This window comes from Thalassophryne amazonica, chromosome 1 (genome assembly GCF_902500255.1).
Source record: "Thalassophryne amazonica chromosome 1, fThaAma1.1, whole genome shotgun sequence".
In the NCBI taxonomy this organism is placed as follows: domain Eukaryota; kingdom Metazoa; phylum Chordata; class Actinopteri; order Batrachoidiformes; family Batrachoididae; genus Thalassophryne; species Thalassophryne amazonica.
The window spans coordinates 38,330,174-38,351,279 of record NC_047103.1 but is presented as its reverse complement, the minus strand read 5'-3'; the positions used below and the strand labels follow the sequence as shown (position 1 = coordinate 38,351,279).

Genomic DNA, 21,106 nt, shown 5'->3' with positions numbered 1-21,106 from the left:
AGTCCTGCTCACAGACTGATTGCCAGAGACAGGACATGTCCACATCAAGTTGAACTTCAGACATCTGCTCACGGATGGCTCGTTCGCGCGCACATGCGAGCGCACATCTCGCGGTCAAAGGAGGAAAGATAAACTATTAACAGAACTCAGAGCACAGACCTGCAGCTCAGCACAAGAACAAATATAAACTAGAAGAGCAATCAGAGTGCACAGTCTGCCTGCAGCCAAACTGTGCACTGACTTCTCTGTGCAGAGATCCTGCAGGCTGCGTTCTCACCTCCTCCCTGCCCCCTGCTGTGCGCACCTGATGCAGATATTCCTGCGTTGTCATGACGCAACAGGAAGCAACTGGGAGCAGCACCGGTGCGAAAGGGGCTATAGGCTGGCCACAATAAAAGGCCACTCTGAATAAGCGAAGTGCGCAACGCATCTGCACATGCGTGGGTCAAACAGGGGCAAAATTCCAACTACCAAACTCACACCGCTCCCATTAAATTTTGTATCCAGCAGCATTAGCGGACTGTAAAAGTTAAGGCTTACAGGGATTGTTTCAAAGGCTTTAAGCTTTAAGTGACGCATATAATAATGACAGGTGCGCATTGTGCTGTTTTCAAATGCTCCAACAGAATTTATAGACTTGAAAGTTGCCTGAAAACACACGATTGCAAAGCTCCGCCGAGTCACACAAAGACGGAAAGAAGAAGAAATGTGGTTGTAAACCTCCATTCATTCTACACAATTTCCCCACAGAAAAGAAAGATCCAGACGGACGTAAGAGATGGACTAAAATTGTAAGTTTCTTGCACACATTTATTTTGTCAATATCCTGAAACTGTGCCGAATTATAACGTGGCTGATGATGCCGTTTTCATGCATTGGTTTATGACTGTAATGTCGCGGCATGAATAATGTGGCGCGTAATATTGTAAAATTAACATGTTCTATAAACACATGGCATGCATGTATGTCTGTCAACTTATCAAAACAAACGTGACACCAAAGAGGTTATATGTGAGACCCACCTTCCTTGTAGACATTACAAAGCCGGTGGAGTAGCAATTTCTCATCCCTGCTTAGCAAATATTCTGCAATATCCACAGTTTCAGACTCTGGACTTCGTCTAACCATCCGTCAGTTGCCTTCAAGGGGTCAGAAATTTGTTTGTCTCCAACTATCAACAAAGACCGGTCATTTTCAACAGCAGCTCTCTTTTCCTCCTTTGTCTGCACCAACGGTAGTTTCTGTAATGATGCAGCATATGCAAGCACAGCCAGCTCTTCTTTCCGTTTCTGTCCACTGCCGTACGTAGTCCTGGTTGTAACACGCAATCCGCGGAGCTTACAAAAATACTTTAAATCATCAATTTTTCAGTGGTTGAAATGATCCAAATCACAGCACTCCTCGCTGCTTTCCACCGTCATAGCTTGTGGATTGGTAGTCAAAAAATTTAGCGTACCCATAATGCACCGCGCGGCTCGAGATGTGCACTTTGCTTATTGTGCAGTTTTGCTTTATTGGGTGAGGGGAGGGGGTGTCAGAAAACCAGTCAGTATCTGGTGTGACCATCATTTGCCTCATGTTGCATAACACATCTCCTTCACATAGCGTTTATCAGGTTGTTGATTGTGGCCTGTGGAATGTTGGTCCACTCCTCTTCAATGGCTGTGCGAAGTTGCTGGACATTGGCAGAAACTGGAACACACTGTTGTATACGCCGATCCAGAGCATCCCAAACAAGCTCAAGGGGTGACATGTTTGGTAAGTATGCTGGCCATGCAAGAAGTGGGATGTTTTCAGCTTCCAGGAATTGTGTACAGATCCTTGCAACATGGGGCCGTGCATTATCATGCTGCAACATGAGGTGATGGTCGCAGATGAATGGCACAACAATGGGCCTCAGGATCTCATCATGTTAGGCATCATCAAATATGAGCATTTGCTCACTCAAGTCAGTTACGACGAACTGCAGTCAGATCGAGACTCTGAAGAGGACGATGAGCATAAAGATGAGCTTCCATGAGACAGTTTCTGATAGTGCTGGGTTGAAAAGATCGATTCCCTGATTTTAAATCGATTCTCATTTTAATTCCCGCAGATCGATTCACACATCCAAAGATGGATTTTATATATATATATGCACTTCTCGCCAGCGTTGGAACAGCATCTCTGAAGAAATGATACTGCAGTTGGGCTGTTGCGCTGTTTCCGAGGGTGTGAAAATGATCATTTCTCTACACTGATTGTGGACTTGCTGGTTCTGATTAAGAAGCAACACGTCCACAATTTATTCATCAACCTCTGCCACGTCAATTATGATGACCAGGACTCTTGTCTGTTGCGGGCAAGACAAGAGAACTGTCCGCTGTTTAATTCACACAATGTTTTTATTTTTTTCTTTCATTCTTCATAACGTGCCTTTTTCGTGGGACTGCGCACGAAGATTCTCTGGTATGGACTGACTTTTCAGTCAGTCTTTTCCACCATCGCTCACTGTGCTAACTACCAATACTTCATTAATTTGCTGTTAAATGTCAATATAATACTAGTATTATGTTGCATAACTAGACAGTTAGGTCTTCTTCTTCTTCTTCGTCTTTCGGCTGTTCCCGTTAAGGGTCACCACAGCAGATCAATCGTTCCCATCTCACCCTGTCCTCTGTATCTTCCTCTGTCACACCAACCACCTGCATGTCCTCTCTCAGCACATCCATGAACCTCCTCTTTGGTCTCCCTCTTCTCCTCCTGCCTGGTGGATCCATCCTCTGCATCCTTCTCCCTATATACCCTGGGTCCCTCCTCTGCACATGTCCAAACCATCTCAATCTCGCCTCTCTGACTTTGTCTCCAAACCGTCCCACCTGAGCTGTCCATCTGATATGTTCATTCCTAATCTTGTCCATTCTTGTCACTCCCAAAGAGAATCTCAACATCTTCAGCTCTGCCACCTCCAGCTCTGCCTCCTGTCTTTTTGTTAGTGCCACTGTCTCTAAGCCGTACAACATAGCTGGTCTCACTACCGTTTTGTAAACTTTCCCCTTCACTCTTGCTGATATTCTTCGGTCACAAATCACTCCTGCCACCTTTCTCCACCCACTCCACCCTGCCTGCACTCTCTTCTTCACCTCTCTACCACACTCTCCATTACTTTGAACAGTTGACCCCAAATATTTAAACTCATCTACTTTCACCACTTCTACTCCTTGTAACTGCACTATTCCTCCCTCTCATTCACACACATGTACTCAGTCTTGCTTCTATTGACTTTCATTCCCCTTCTCTCCAAAGTATATCTCCACTTCTCCAGACTAGACTCAACTTGCTCTCTACTCTCACTACAGATCACAATGTCATCTGCAAACATCATAGTCCATGGGGACTCCTGTCTGATCCCATCCGTCAACCTGTCCATCACCACTGCAAACAAGAAAGGACACAGAGCTGATCCTTGGTGTAATCCCACCTCCACCTTGAATGAGTCTGTCATTCTGACTGCGCATCTCACCTCTGTCACACTATTCTTGTACATGTCCTGCACTACCCTAACATACTTCTCTGCCACTCCAGACTTCCTCATACAATACCACAACTCTTCTCTTGGCACCCTATCATAAGCTTTTTCTATGTCCACAAACACACAATGTAACTCTTTCTGTCCTTCTCTGTACTTTTCCAACAGTATTCTCAGAGCAAACATTGCATCTGTAGTGCTCTTTCTCGGCATGAAACCATATTGCTGCTCACAGATCTTCACCTGTTTTCTAAGCCTAGCTTCTACTACTCTTTCCCATAACTTCATGCTGTGGCTGATCAGCTTTATGCCTCTGTAGTTACTGCAGCTCTGCACATCACCCTTGTTCTTGAAAATAGGAACCAGCACACTTCGTCTCCACTCCTCAGGCATCCTCTCACGTTCCAAGATTTTATTAAACAATCTGACATTCATGCCTCCACTGGAATGTCATCTGGACCAACTGCCTTTCCACTCTTCATCCTCTTCATAGCAGCCCTCATGTCTTCCTTGCTAATCTCTTGTACTTCCTGATTTACTCTCACCACATCATCCAGCCTTTTCTCTCGCTCATTTTCTTTATTCATCAGCTCTTCAAAATATTCCCTCCACCTTCTCAGCACACACTCCTCACTTGTCAGCACATTACCATGTGCATCTTTTACCACCCTAACCTGCTGCACATCCTTTCCAGCTCTGTCCCTTTGTCTGGCCAATCGGTACAAGTCCTTTTCTCCTTCCTTACTATTCAACTTCTTGTACAACTCGCAATATGCCTTTTCCTTTGCTTTTGCCACTTCTCTTTTCGCCTTACGCCGCATCTCCTTGTACTCCTGTCTACTTTCTTCATCTCTCCGACTATCCCAAAACTTTTTCGCCAACCTCTTTCTCGTTATGCTTTCCTGGACCTCTTCATTCCACCACCAAGTCTCCTTGTCTTCCTTCCACTGTCCAGATGTCATACCCAGTACTGCCCTAGCTGTCTCCCTCACCACATCTGCAGTACTTTTCCAGTTGTCCAAAATTGCTTCCCCTCCAACCAGTGCTTCTCTCACCTGCTCGCTAAATTTCACACAACAGTCTTCCTCCTTCAGCTTCCACCATCTGATCCTTTGTTGAGCTCTCACTCTCTTCTTCTTCTTCTTTACCTCTAAAGTCATCCTACAAACAACCATCCTATGCTGTCTAGTGACACTCTCTCCTGCTACCACCTTACAGTCTGTGATTTCTTGTAGCTTGCATCTCCTATAAAGAATGAAGTCCACCTGTGTGCACCTTCCTCCACTCTTATATGTTACCCTGTGCTCCTCCCTTTTCTTAAAGTAGGTATTCACCACAGCCATTTCCATCCTTTTTGCAAAATCAACTACCATCTGTCCTTCCCCATTCCTATCCTTGATACCATATCAAGGATATAGAGATAATTATACCATATAGATAATTGGCAAAGCTTCTGGGGAAAACCTGGTCTTGTTAGGAGAGACGGCATCCATCCCACTTTGGATGGAGCAGCTCTCATTTCTAGAAATCTGGCCAATTTTCTTAAATCCTCCAAACCGTGACTATCCAGGGTTGGGACCAGGAAGCAGAGTTGTAGTCTTACACACCTCTCTGCAGCTTCTCTCCCCCTGCCATCCCCTCATTACCCCATCCCCGTAATGACGGTGCCTGCTCCCAGACTACCAATAACCAGCAAAAATCTATTTAAGCATAAAAATTCAAAAAGAAAAAATAATATAGCACCTTCAACTGCACCACAGACTAAAACAGTTAAATGTGGTCTATTAAACATTAGGTCTCTCTCTTCTAAGTCCCTGTTGGTAAATGATATAATAATTGATCAACATATTGATTTATTCTGCCTTACAGAAACCTGGTTACAGCAGGATGAATATGTTAGTTTAAATGAGTCAACACCCCCGAGTCACACTAACTGTCAGAATGCTCGTAGCACGGGCCGGGGCGGAGGATTAGCAGCAATCTTCCATTCCAGCATATTAATTAATCAAAAACCCAGACAGAGCTTTAATTCATTTGAAAGCTTGACTCTTAGTCTTGTCCATCCAAATTGGAAGTCCCAAAAACCAGTTTTATTTGTTATTATCTATCGTCCACCTGGTCGTTACTGTGAGTTTCTCTGTGAATTTTCAGACCTTTTGTCTGACTTAGTGCTTAGCTCAGATAAGATAATTATAGTGGGCGATTTTAACATCCACACAGATGCTGAGAATGACAGCCTCAACACTGCATTTAATCTATTATTAGACTCTATTGGCTTTGCTCAAAAAGTAAATGAGTCCACCCACCACTTTAATCATATCTTAGATCTTGTTCTGACTTATGGTATGGAAATAGAAGACTTAACAGTATTCCCTGAAATCTCCCTTCTGTCTGATCATTTCTTAATAACATTTACATTTACTCTGATGGACTACCCAGCAGTGGGGAATAAGTTTCATTACACTAGAAGTCTTTCAGAAAGCGCTGTAACTAGGTTTAAGGATATGATTCCTTCTTTATGTTCTCTAATGCCATATACCAACACAGTGCAGAGTAGCTACCTAAACTCTGTAAGTGAGATAGAGTATCTCGTCAGTAGTTTTACATCCTCATTGAAGACAACTTTGGATGCTGTAGCTCCTCTGAAAAAGAGAGCTTTAAATCAGAAGTGCCTGACTCCGTGGTATAACTCACAAACTCGTAGCTTAAAGCAGATAACCCGTAAGTTGGAGAGGAAATGGCGTCTCACTAATTTAGAAGATCTTCACTTAGCCTGGAAAAAGAGTCTGTTGCTCTATAAAAAAGCCCTCCGTAAAGCTAGGACATCTTTCTACTCATCACTAATTGAAGAAAATAAGAACAACCCCAGGTTTCTTTTCAGCACTGTAGCCAGGCTGACAAAGAGTCAGAGCTCTATTGAGCTGAGTATTCCATTAACTTTAACTAGTAATGACTTCATGACTTTCTTTGCTAACAAAATTTTAACTATTAGAAAAAAAATTACTCATAACCATCCCAAAGACGTATCGTTATCTTTGGCTGCTTTCAGTGATGCCGGTATTTGGTTAGACTCTTTCTCTCCGATTGTTCTGTCTGAGTTATTTTCATTAGTTACTTCATCCAAACCATCAACATGCTTATTAGACCCCATTCCTACCAGGCTGCTCAAGGAAGCCCTACCATTATTTAATGCTTCGATCTTAAATATGATCAATCTATCTTTGTTAGTTGGCTATGTACCACAGGCTTTTAAGGTGGCAGTAATTAAACCATTACTTAAAAAGCCATCACTTGACCCAGCTATCTTAGCTAATTATAGGCCAATCTCCAACCTTCCTTTTCTCTCAAAAATTCTTGAAAGGGTAGTTGTAAAACAGCTAACTGATCATCTGCAGAGGAATGGTCTATTTGAAGAGTTTCAGTCAGGTTTTAGAATTCATCATAGTACAGAAACAGCATTAGTGAAGGTTACAAATGATCTTCTTATGGCCTCGGATAGTGGACTCATCTCTGTGCTTGTTCTGTTAGACCTCAGTGCTGCTTTTGATACTGTTGACCATAAAATTTTATTACAGAGATTAGAGCATGCCATAGGTATTAAAGGCACTGCGTTGCGGTGGTTTGAATCATATTTGTCTAATAGATTACAATTTGTTCATGTAAATGGGGAATCTTCTTCACAGACTAAAGTTAATTATGGAGTTCCACAAGGTTCTGTGCTAGGACCAATTTTATTCACTTTATACATGCTTCCCTTAGGCAGTATTATTAGACGGTATTGCTTAAATTTTCATTGTTACGCAGATGATACCCAGCTTTATCTATCCATGAAGCCAGAGGACACACACCAATTAGCTAAACTGCAGGATTGTCTTACAGACATAAAGACATGGATGACCTCTAATTTCCTGCTTTTAAACTCAGATAAAACTGAAGTTATTGTACTTGGCCCCACAAATCTTAGAAACATGGTGTCTAACCAGATCCTTACTCTGGATGGCATTACCCTGACCTCTAGTAATACTGTGAGAAATCTTGGAGTCATTTTTGATCAGGATATGTCATTCAAAGCACATATTAAACAAATATGTAGGACTGCTTTTTTGCATTTACGCAATATCTCTAAAATCAGAAAGGTCTTGTCTCAGAGTGATGCTGAAAAACTAATTCATGCATTTATTTCCTCTAGGCTGGACTATTGTAATTCATTATTATCAGGTTGTCCTAAAAGTTCCCTAAAAAGCCTTCAGTTAATTCAAAATGCTGCAGCTAGAGTACTGACGGGGACTAGAAGGAGAGAGCATATCTCACCCATATTGGCCTCTCTTCATTGGCTTCCTGTTAATTCTAGAATAGAATTTAAAATTCTTCTTCTTACTTATAAGGTTTTGAATAATCAGGTCCCATCTTATCTTAGGGACCTCGTAGTACCATATCACCCCAATAGAGCGCTTTGCTCTCAGACTGCAGGCTTACTTGTAGTTCCTAGGGTTTGTAAGAGTAGAATGGGAGGCAGAGCCTTCAGCTTTCAGGCTCCTCTCCTGTGGAACCAGCTCCCAATTCAGATCAGGGAGACAGACACCCTCTCTACTTTTAAGATTAGGCTTAAAACTTTCCTTTTTGCTAAAGCTTATAGTTAGGGCTGGATCAGGTGACCCTGAACCATCCCTTAGTTATGCTGCTATAGACGTAGACTGCTGGGGGGTTCCCATGATGCACTGTTTCTTTCTCTTTTTTTTCCTGGTTCTCTCCCTCAGCCCCAACCAGTCCCAGCAGAAGACTGCCCCTCCCTGAGCCTGGTTCTGCTGGAGGTTTCTTCCTGTTAAAAGGGAGTTTTTCCTTCCCACTGTAGCCAAGTGCTTGCTCACAGGGGGTCGTTTTGACCGTTGGGGTTTTACATAATTATTGTATGGCCTTGCCTTACAATATAAAGCGCCTTGGGGCAACTGTTTGTTGTGATTTGGCGCTATATAAAAAAATTGATTGATTGATTGATTGATTGATATCTACCCATTACTTCATCACCTCTGTTCCCTTCACCAACATGCCCATTGAAGTCTGCTCCTATCACCACTCTTTCATGCTTGGGCACACTCTCCACCACACTCCAGAAATCTTCTTTCTGCTTCATCTCACAACCTACCTCTGGGGCATATGCACTGATGATATTCATCATCACCCCTTCAATTTCCAACTTCACACTCATCACCCTGTCAGACACTCACTTAACCTCCAACACACTTTTAACATACTCTTCCTTTAAAATGACCCCAACACCATTTCTCTTCCTGTCCTCACCATGGTACAACAACTTGTACCCACTGCCGATGCTCCTGCTCTTACTTCCCTTCCACTTGGTCTCTTGCACACACAATATGTCGACCTTTCTCCTCTCCATCATATCAGCCAGCTCTCTCCCTTTACCAGTCATACTACCAACATTCAAAGTCCCCACTCTCATTTCTACCCTTCTAGTTTTCTTCTTCTCCCGCTGTTCGTGGCAACGTTTTCCTCCTCTTCTTCGTCGTCTTCGCCCAGCAGTAGCCCAATTTTCACCGGCACCCTGTTGGGCAATAGCACCGGTGGCGGACGTTGTTAACCCGGGCCGCGACCGATCCGGTATGGGAATTCTATTCTGAGTCTGCATAGTTGGGTTGGCTTGTTTTACGCCGGATGCCCTTCCTGACGCAACCCTCCTCATTTATCCGGGCTTGGGACCGGCACTCAGAATGTACTGGCTGCACACCCCATGTGGCTAGACAGTTAGGTAACAGCTCAAAAACACTTTTAATAAAAATTAACCCAAATCGGATCAAAATAATCAATTCTGAATCTTATGAATCGGAATCGATCGATTCTTGAAATTTGAATGTATGCCCAGCTCACGTTTCTGACAATTTGTGCAGAAATTCTTTGGTTCTGCAAACCGATTGTTGCAGCAGCTGTCTGGGTGGCTGGTCTCAGACGGTCTTGGAGGTGAACATACTGGATGTGAAGGTCCTGGGCTGGTGTGGTTACACGTGGATGTGATGTACTGCCAAATTCTCTGAAATGCCTTTGGTGACGGCTTATGGTAGAGAAATGAACATTCAATTCAGGGGTAACAGTATTGGTGGACATTTTTGCAGTCAGCATGCCAATTGCATGCTCCCTCAAAGCTTGTGACATCTGTGGCATTGTGCTGTGTGATAAAACTTAACATTTCAGAGTGGCCTTTTATTGTGGCCAGGCTAAGGCACACAATGTGCAATAACCATGCTGTCTAATCAGCAACTTGATATGTCACACCAGTGAGGGGGGATAGATTATCTTTGCAAAAGTGCTCACTAACACAGATTTAGACAGATTTGGGAACAATATTTGAGAGAAATAGGTATTTTGTAGATATAGAAAATGTTTTCGATCTTTGTTCAGTGTATATGCTTGGCATTTGAAATGTCAGTAGTAGCAGACATTAACATGCTTCCAGGCTTTTGTTCAAGAAGCATACAGCCAGGGTCGCAAATATTTAGCGACCCTGTCATCCGTCACGGCTGAGTGGATTCTTGTCATTTGATTGGTGCTTTGTATGTCACATGACATGGATTAATTCATCCCATTTGTGTTGCATTGCATTCAGAGTGCGGCTTGTTTCCATTTAGAGTGCAAATTTGGTTCCATACGTTTGGTACCATTGCACGCACGCACGCACGTGATCACGCACGCACATGTGCGCATGCACGTCCTCGTGCGCGCATACTCGTGCATGCACACATGCTCATGCACGAGTACGTGCACACCCACGCATGCTCATGCACGCACACACAAAACCAATCCACCATGCTGCCTTGGAGGTTGTTAGCAGGAAGAAAGAACAAAAGCTGGACTCATTTCTGACGTGATTTTTTTTTCACTGCACTGACGACGTATACAGTCTTATTTTTGTGACCAGGTTGCATGTGTGCACGCGCGGGGGGGACATAACTCTCCTGAGACATAATTTGAGCTAACTGACACTGCTAATTCTTGTTAGATGCACGCACGCACATACATACACACACACACACACAAAACAAATCCACTGTGCTGTCTGTTAGCAGGAAGAGAGAAAGAAAACCTGGACTCATTTCTGACGTGACATTTTTTTTTTGCTGTACTGAGGAGGTACACAGTTCGATCGAGCCGGTGGGGCGTGCACGTGGGACAGCGACATGACTTGATTGAGTTAACTGACGCTGCTACACACACACACAAAATCCACTCCACTGTAAGCTGTCTGAATGCATGAAGAGCTGCTTACATGAAATGCTGATGTGATTTTTGGCTGGACTGAGGAACTACACAAAGTCTTTCTTTTAATGGAAGTCCGAAGTCAGTGCACAGCATCACTGGACTACACGTCACAGTGGAACACCAAAATGTAAGTCCCTTTTCTGTTGTTTAGAAATAAATAAAATATCAAATGACAAGGATCTATTTTAGCCATTATATAAAACAAATAATGAATGTTTATGAGTTCAATGGTACGAATATTTAATTCGGTGAAAGCTGCAACATACCATTCAACTCGGTTCGCCTCGTTGGATGGTATGTTCCAGCTTTCACCGAATTAAATATTCGTGCCATTGAACTCATAAACATTCATTATTTGTATAATATTTGCTTTAGCTTTCTATCACATCATATTGGAGTTAAAAGCTAATAAAGCCCTGGTCCCGCCAAATAATGAAGGATGAATAATGAGCCACGTAGCATGTTTTTTTTTTTTTTTGGTATGAGTCAAGTTATTCAACAATTGTGGGAGAATAGAGGCTCTTAGAGGCAGAATATTCGGCTAACAAGGCTCATCTCTGAGTGTGGCCCTAATTTCAAGAAGTTCAAAATTTAGCAATAACGTAGGGCAGTTTGTGTACGAGGTACTACGAGGACAAACATGGATTTTAGCAGCATGATTGTAGTGATGACGAGGCTGTTAAAAGCCCATTAGCCCAGCACCTGTGGCTACGAGGATCCGACAGGCTATTTTGGCTCAGCCCTCTTGCGCACTACAATCCCACCTGCTTTGTGCGCTGGACGCTGTATGTAAAATAATATTTTGTAGTGGATTAATCATTTTCTGTCACAGTTTGGGTGTTGAAAACACCTTTAATCGCTCCTGGAATCACAGAGGACCATTTCATTTGGAGCTATTTCCTCTCTCCGTCTCATGCACTGAGGTGGAGAAGGTATTTGGAACAGCCTAAAAGATAATTATTTGTAAATGTTTATATTCATTATGTTCATTCCTCCTTCATAAGCAGCTGTAAAAGTATGTTGATGATAGATTTAACATCAGATGAGCTGCGCTGTGTGTGCACTGGCGCAATCACTCGCACTCAAGATGAACATTTACGCAGAATGCGAGCGCACAAAAGAACCATTTTGCAGACAATAACGGACAAACACAAAGTTAAAAGTTGGATCACCTGTATCAAAAGGACTGTAAACCGCAGAAGAAATAAAGCCTGTGAGAAGAAGCACAGAAGCGACTGTCTAGGAACCCGTGGTTCAGTTATAGCTGGTCTGGTTATGGATGTGTTTTGTTTTTGTTTTGGGAAGTCATCCACACAGCTGCAGGTGTATATAATTAAAGCGACCACCTTTTTGTGGTGTCTTTTCTTTTTTGGTCACAGAACACACAGAACTGGTGCATTTAATGACTAACACAGGTGAAGTGCAGCCTGGCGCACGGCACACACCAGCCGCACTGTGCAGGAGTGTCTTTTTTGGACTGCGTTTAAAAAAATGTGACAACATCTTGAATGGATGCTGTGAATTGAAAACCCACACTTTAAAGGGACCGAGTGTGGGAGGGCTGGAGGGTTGGACAAAACCCATGCCTAAACGTACACCAACGTCATATTACATGGCGCTACATGAATCATATGTGGCTTGACTTGGATCACATGCAGTGACACGAGCCATTTGAGGCTGGACAGGGCGTAAATGACAGGTCAGTCGTGGCTCATTAGAGGCTGATACCTTGCACATGCGAGGTACTTAGAGGCACATAGAGGCTTCTTCAAAGCGGATACATGATAGATTTATATGTTGATCATTATTCAAATAATCACTGACAAATCTATACGTGGCTCATTATTCATGGCTTTATTATTTGGTGGGACTAGGGATAGGTATTGATAAGATTTTATCGATACCATTATCAATTCCACTCATCAATCCGATTCGTTATCCATCCCCTTATCGATACCTCTTGTGAATTTGCTGTGTACTAAAAGTAGGCTTTACAGGTTTTCTATGTCAACAACATTTTATTGAATCTTAAATTAAATAAGTGTAAAATTGGTCACTGGATCCTTAAATACATAATAAGTTTACATAATAAACTCTACATGGCAGATCCTTGATCTCTGGACATAAATAGAAATAAATAAAATCTGGAGTTTTTGTCAAAAGCATTTCCTTTCAGACATTATAGTATATCTCATCTCATTATTGACATGAATGTCTTTCCATACATCTGAGCTGAGCTCTGGCAGCTGGCTGTGCTGCACGTCAGGATCTAATTCATAAAGAATGCAGGACGTCTCATTTTGGGAGGAAAAAAACATTTTAGTCGATTGTAGTTTATTAGTTTATTATTGAAAGGTTTTTGCCATGCTAATGCTCCCTTGAAGCATTTACTCAAAATAAAGTCTGAAGGACCTAAATTACATGGTGAGACACTGCTTTACTCATTCATGTCCGCAACATATGCATATTCAATGTCATATATAAGAAACAAACAGAGGCTACAAAACTCTGCACGCTCTGATTGGTCTTCTTTTACGTTACAAGCTGTGAAGTGCATTTGAGATTACACTTTTGCACAAAGCAGAATGTAAACATCAGCTTTCTCCTGTACACGGATGCATATAAAATCTCATATCAACACACAATATTTCTCAACAACTCACTCTGTTACATTCAACTCAACATCTTTTTTTCCCTGCTACTGGGAGGCTGTTATTCCTACACTCATCTCATGCATTTATTCCTTTTCATATATTCAGCGTCACAAAGCAGAACCTGTTGATATTTTGTAAAACTCAGTGAGTCACTGTATACTCACTTAGCCCCATTCTCTCTCTCTCTCTCTCCCTCACACACACACACACACACACACACACACACACACACACACACACACACACACACACACACACACACACACACACACACACACACACACACCAGTCATAGTATTTGAACAGCTGTGCTCTGCACTCTGCATGTTTATTAGTGGCATTGTGACTGTACTGCTGCTGTCATTTTTACTCCATTCCTTTCTACCATCGCTATGGGAAACTACAGGAGAATCCACTTGCTGGCTTTAATGGTCTGCTGGTGCTGCAACCGTTTGGGGGAGGGGCAGAGGCTTTTCCTCTTTATGATGTCTTGTGATGCGACCGTGTTGACCACTCTGACAATTCAATTAAATCTACACATCATTTAAACACGCAACCTTTATACAATGGCCAGATGTGAACTCAGGTTTGACGCCCACACTCACTCACACAAACACAGCCCTACTTACCTAGAGTCCTCGACATCACTGGCAGGGCTGAACTCAGGACCAAGATTGATGCACAGCAACCAATAATCTGCAAATTACAACAGATACACAAATTATGAGGCAAACAGTGCAGTTTTGTTAAAATACAAAATCACTCCAGTATAATTGTTGGGTATATTTTTCTGATTAAACACTCAATTTACTGACAAATAAAACTAATCAAATCATTATTTGGTGACACTTTACAATAACTGTACCAGTATATTAATTAATGCACTAACAAGCATTAACTAATGGTGAATTAAGACTTAAGTGTGTTTATTAATAATTTATTAATGTTGTTCATATTAAGGCATTAACATTTATAGCCTTCAAATACACCTTGCAACTGGAGTAGTCCCGCTCTATGTCCTGACATTACTGAACACCATTAATAAATGATTACAAAACACAGATAAAACTCTATTCACTGTTAGTTAATGCAGTATTAAGTATTAACTAACATGAACTCCATTAGTAAATGATTACCAAACCCATCACTGAACTCTTAATTCACTGTTACTTCATGCTTATTGCTGCACTAACTAATGTCAATTAGGGCATTTTCACTTTCGCACCTGAAAGTCCAAAACAAGGTGCACACGAAGGTTCATATTGTTATACATTTTGTGCAGTTAGTTTGGTTTCCCATGGCAGTTTGCATTTGCATTCATGAAGTTTTCATAATGTACTTGCATCCAGTTATCATCTATGTCTATGTCTCCTGTTTACAGTTTGGTGTATAGCTCCATTTAAGCAGTGAAAAATAAAATAAGATTTATTTTGTTGCAGCTAGACTATTACTATTGTGGATTTTTTACCATGACCAAATCACAATTAAAAGCTTCTCTTCTTGTCCCCATGTGGTCACACAGCTCATTGTTACTATGTCAATTTTCTTTTCTTCTTTTATTGCTTAAAAGTTGTTACTAATTCCGTTTCTTTTCTTCTAGTGTTTAATGGATGATGATAATCTGCCTCAATTTCTTGTAACTGGTCCATAAGTCTCAACTACCCAAAACACTTTTTCACACTGAAAACAATACAGAGAATGGCTCAATTTAATCTGGACAGAGACTACCTCTACTTAATGAGACCAAACTGGCTGCCTGAACAAAGCCTTAATCTGCACTGTCCCAGTCCACTCATCTGTAAAATGGATACCTGTCTTGGTTGGGGAAGCAACTAGAAATGGGTATTGATAAGATTTTATCGATATCGATACCATTATCGATTCCGCTTATCGATACCTCTTGTAAATTTTCTGTGTACTAGAAGTAGGCTTTACGGGTTTTCTATGTCAACAACACTTTATTGAGTCTTAAAGTAAATAAATATGAAATTGGTCACTGGATCCTTAAACTCTGGACATAAAAAAAGTCTACATGGTGGATCCTTGATCTCTGGACATAGATAGAAATAAATAAAATCTGTAGTTTTTGTCAAAAGCATTTCCTTTCAGACATTATTGGACATTATTGCCATGAATGTCTTTCCGTACATCTGAGCTGAGCTCAGCGGTGCTGTGCTGCACGTCAGGATGTAATTCATAAAGAATGCAGGACATCTCATTTGTGGAGGAAAAAATGTTTTAGTCAATTGTAGTTTGTCTGTATTGCAGCATTTGGAAAGAGGTGTCATTTTATTTAAAGCGGCAATTCGTTTTGAAGTTATTAATTCCAACCCGACTCTAACGTGACTTGGCAGACAGCCATGCAGCATTTGGAGCTGTCCCAACGGAGTGGAGGATGATTTTCATTTCTTGACTGCAACAAGACAAGAGTCCCAGTTAGTGACTTTAATCCACACAAAAATGACTCACGATTGACATATTTTAACCCCCGGGGTCCGAGGGCATTTTTTGGACAGTTCACTTGCCTGGCATAAATGTTTTATTATTGCTGTTAAAGGCTCACCCTGCATCCCACAATCAAGTGGTATGTCTTTTTTTCAGGACAACCTGTACTTTCAGAATATATATGCTATAGTGGTGTTTTATAAGTGTAATAAAGGTTTACAATCAGAAATAAAGGAAAAAATAAAGCGGAAAATAATTTTCACACACATTTATTCAAAACACATAGAAAACTATAATAAACAACTATTTTGACACTTTATGAAGGTAGTTTGGGTTCTTGTACAAAAGCATGTACAAAATAAAGGTTCTAACAATAAACATAAATGCACATTTTGAACAATATAAACAAAATGGTCTATGCGTTTTGTTTGTCTTTATGCCACATCAGACCCTGTGCAATAACGTCACTGGGTACCGCCCCCCCCCCCCCCCCCCCCCCCCCGCCATGTTGGAGGACAAGCAAACACTCCAACATGGCAGACGATGTAGAAAGAAGCGTTGAAGAGAGTGAATATCAAGCTAATTTACGCGCGGAGGATAAAGTTACATACAAAGAAAAGTTGAGGAAAAAAAGCACGCACCAAACACATTAAAAAGCACACGCGCACACACGAGCCAAACACGCGGAAAAAGCGCGCACCAAACACATTAAAAACACATTTAAAAAGCACACGTACACACGCGCCAAACACTCGGAAAAAAAGCGCGCACCAAACATTAAAAACACATTAAAGCACACGCACACACGCGCCAAACACTCGGAAAAAAAGCACGTGCCAAACATTAAAAACACATTAAAAAGCACACGCACACATGCGCCAAACACTCGGAAAAAAAGCGGGCACCAAACATTAAAAACACATTAAAAAGCACACGCACACATGCAGTGTGGTTACTCAACTGCATGTAGATATGACAATTTTGCATATTCTAGGATTTATAAGTGAAATAAATACTGTACATGAAACACACTAGTTAAATAGTTAAATAGGGAGACTGACCTTTAATGAAATGATCCGAACAGATCCGTAGATTGGCCAAACTGGACTCGGATGTAAGGTCACTTCTAGCTATCCATGCTAGCCAGATTGCTCACCTCTTTAAAGACAGTTCTCGCGTATTTTCTCCTTGATGCTCGATAATTGCCGGTAACCTGAAGAAACTGTGATTAGTTTCCCTGTTCTTACGATTACTACAGCCGATTATACCACAAAAACTCGGCATTTTATCGCAAATATCTGCAGCTAGCTAGTGTGCGTCTGTAGTGTGCGCGTCTTGTTTGTCCCCCAACAAGGCGGAACGGACGTTTTGTGACGTCATTTGCACAGGGTCTATTACACAAAGGCTTACAACACAAACTTTTTAATTCCATGGATTTTGACTCCCTCTTGGAATGTGTTCCTGCACTATAACAACCTAACTTCACAGTTTGAGGCCATGTTAACACCCCCCCCCCCCCCCCCATATGCGCAACGCTGCGCTTTTACGCATGGAGCCAGCAGCCAGAGGGCTATTCAAACAGCATTAGCATTCACAATAGTAAAGCCCCTTTCACACTGGAGTATTCATAGAGCTGCTTATTGTGGTGTATCGTCTACGCCGTGTTGAGCAGCTCTTCTCCCACATTTAGCAGCTCTACATCAAGTTTTTTCTCCCTACGCAGCAGTATGCTGAGGGCTACGCACGTAGGACGGAAGAAATTAAACATGGTTAATTTTCTTCGGCATAGAGCACTGGACACAGTTTTAAGCAGGTCTATGCAGCACAGCGTTACTGCATGCAAGTCTGTGCAATATGGCGCTCCTGTACACATCCAAAAACTGAGTGCAGGCATCCAGAGGAATCAGCTGACAACAGGATCACACAGCCCACAGCGCCCGTCTGTGCTCACAGCAGATGTAACTAATAGACGTGTGTGTGCTCAGAACAGGGAATCGAACCTCAACTCAGAAATCCAGAAACACACTCTCTCTCTCATATCAATAAGCGCTGTGACTGCATGTCGGTGCGATCATCAAACGCCCTGACTCTGTTTCTGAGCCGCACCACACCGTGCAGTAGAGAACAGAGCGCACTTCTACTGAGGCAGAAAATAGCAGCTGTGGCTACATACGTGGCAGTAATGCAACTGTAAAACCCTCATGATACAGTCCACTGTTTTCCAAGTGCAGTGATGTGTTCTGCACAGCCGGCAGGAGTGAACTGGTTTTAAATAGTGACAAGGTACACACGACTGTGTGCACATAAAATAGCTAACACACACAGCTACAAGCAGATCTACAAACACGGAAAAAGGTTGAGTACGCGCTCATTTCGGGCGTATTTAAATGAAACACAACGCCGCAATGCGCAGCTCTACAAATACGCCACTGTGAAAGGGGGCTTAACACATTGCTGCTCCTAACAATCTTTGGCCTACCATGTGAGACTGCTCTGCCCTACGACTGGATATTGGAAAACCATGTGACGGTGAACCAATTCCGATTGGACACCCACACTGCGCACATCTTCACCGCTTCTATGAGGAGTACAAACATGGTGGACGGCTGGCTCGAAAGTCCGCGGAGTTCACTTTTCAGCAAAAAAAAAAAAAAAAAAAAAAAAAAAAAAAATGCATGTTTCTATCTCACATCATTAAAAAGTTATTTATAATTTAACTTGTACTCAGGGGCGTCGGCCCCAGATGGTTAATGGCTTTGAGAGGGGTTAAGAAGCGATCTTGCCACTTCTGAAGAGCAGCGAATCAAAGAACCAATGAGCCAGAGGATCGAAGCATTGCTTCATTGGTTCACGCTTCAAAGTGGAGTCGTGCTGCAGAAGCAGTTGATTACAGAGCCGCTGCAGGGTCTGTAATCATTTTCCAATCAAACACCCTCAAAAACAACGGCCGCTCTGAAGGATCGATAAGGGAATCGTTAACCAAAAACACTATTGATATTGATGGATCCAATCATTTGTTAACGATACCCAAAAAGAATATCGATACCCAACCCTAGAAGTAATCTACGTAAGACTGCCAGTTCAAATCAGATTTAAAGCATAGGTCATTCAAATATGATTTCACTGATTAGTGAAATGATGAGGTCCACATCATATAATGCAAGTGACAAGATACAATCTCTGTCCATATTTTATTTCTCATCTGCTGTCTGATCTACACTGGTTACTATAGTAATGAACAGGGGTGTCTCGGTACACAGAAGTCAGGGTTTAGACATCACAGTTGAGTATGAGTTCGGTTTTTGAAAACTCTTCAGATCTGTATGTCGTAGCTTTAATCTGGGATCAGCAGAGAGCTACCGTCAGCCACTTTACCACTGTGAGACAAAGTGTAAATATAAACTTTTGTCATTACGCGTTTACAAACTGAATTGCATCTGTCGTCATCCATGTTGGGATGAATTTACTGTGCAGCACGTTAAGTGTAGGGGTACACCCTTGACAGGATGTCAACCTGGCACCGATTTCATCTGTGAAATTTTACACAAATTCATATAAAGTGTCAACTTTTTTCACAAGTTGGTGGTGTCTAAACTATAATGCTGACTGATCTCAGCCGGGGCCAGTGGTTCAACACAAATGCAAATTGGTATGTGTTTGCTTTTAGGTTCATATATTTTGGAATAAAAGGGCAAATTAGCCATTCCATTCATGCTTCCAAAGTTTCTGGGTGGCGTAATATAGTTTCTTACTTCAAATGGCTGGTTTGCTGTTTCGACTCAGACAGAGAGCAGGTTGAGGAGGCTGACCACACCTCCTCCTGCACAAAGCATGAAACTAGAGGGACATACTCTGGACACAAGATGAAATACTGCTGACTTATGAAAAGAAATATGCACGTGTGTATAATCAAACTGCACAGAGTCATACTGTATATTCTGCGTACAGTTCTGTGCACCAAACAGTTTTGTGTGTACCATACAGTTCAATACAAATACATGTAGTGTGACGCCCCCAGTAAGGGCCCCTTCACACATAGTACAAATAAGTACAACTCCGGGCAAATCACGGCAGAACAGCTCGTATGAGCGAACCATGAAAACATCGATGTGTGTAACCACATCGCGCAGCTGCTGTGAAAATGGGATTCAAACCTGCAATTTCCAAAAGCTCTGATTGCACCCAGAAACTTTACCACTGAGCTACCAACGCTGTCCTGTAAAAGGTGCGACAAAATGCCTGATATCAATAAGGACATGGACATATTTGAGAAAAAATAAAATCACACACCATATAACAACACCACATTTTATTGAATCCCTCTTATCAAGTGGGTAATACATGTATGATCCGTCTGTTCCTCTATAGATGTATAGATGACCCATGGTCACAGATGTACAGTCATGAAATGAGATGAATGAGAAGTAGGGTGCTCTTATCTTGACACATATAATGGGGGCATGTCCTGCTCAACACGTGTGTCTTGTGGACGGCACGCCACAGGACAGACAAGCGTCATGTGGAACAGAGCTCACATGGGTGACGTTATGATCTGCTGCGTGATCTGATGGTCCGGATCACCAGGGGTAGCCTGTCAATGTGTGCGGCGTGCACCATAAACTTTAATCCGCTTCAAGCTACAGAATCTGGAGATAAGCATGGCACAAACAGGACTCAAGGCTGATATAAGACTTGTTCTTCCACGGACTAAAACTTCACAAATTGGGCTAATGATAAAATTAGAGGCATTCTCTCCATAGAGAGATGTTAAAGCAGATAAACAGAACAAGAGGTCTCCTCAGTTATACACAAGTTTCATTAATTGCTCTTGTGGCTGCAAAATTTGTTTTAATGCCCTGTTTATATGTTTTGATCACATACATGTTTGTCTAATTGAAAGAGCTCTATGAAATAAATTATTATGATTCTTAGTTACAAAGTACTAACTGCCAGAAGGCAATAATTGCCCGATTATTACTGCTTCTTCCTGTGAAGGTTCTGTCAAGTTTGAGCATAGTTGTGATGAAACACTGCATCAAGAGAGATGTTTGAAAGTCTGTTTTACAACGCACTCATGTCTCATGTCTGTAAAAACAGAAATTGACAACACAGGAAAAAGCCCCTATTGAACCAAAAGCCTCAGAGTGTCTGCCTATACATACTCACACACCACTTGATATTAAATTGGTTCCACATATTGTACAATTAGTACCTCAGAAGATGCTCA

At 41.9% G+C, this 21,106-nt stretch overlaps 1 protein-coding gene across 4 annotated transcripts in view; it reads right to left on the bottom strand.

The window, feature by feature from the left end:
* Window positions 1-21,106, bottom strand: part of lmbr1 (limb development membrane protein 1) — a 142,311-nt gene that overhangs the window by 15,780 nt on the left and 105,425 nt on the right. For all 4 annotated transcript variants that reach the window (XM_034168273.1, XM_034168287.1, XM_034168264.1 and 1 more), the window contains one exon: window positions 14,064-14,130. In XM_034168273.1, coding sequence (XP_034024164.1) covers window positions 14,064-14,130 — 67 coding nt within the window. The remainder of the gene's footprint in view (window positions 1-14,063; window positions 14,131-21,106) is intronic.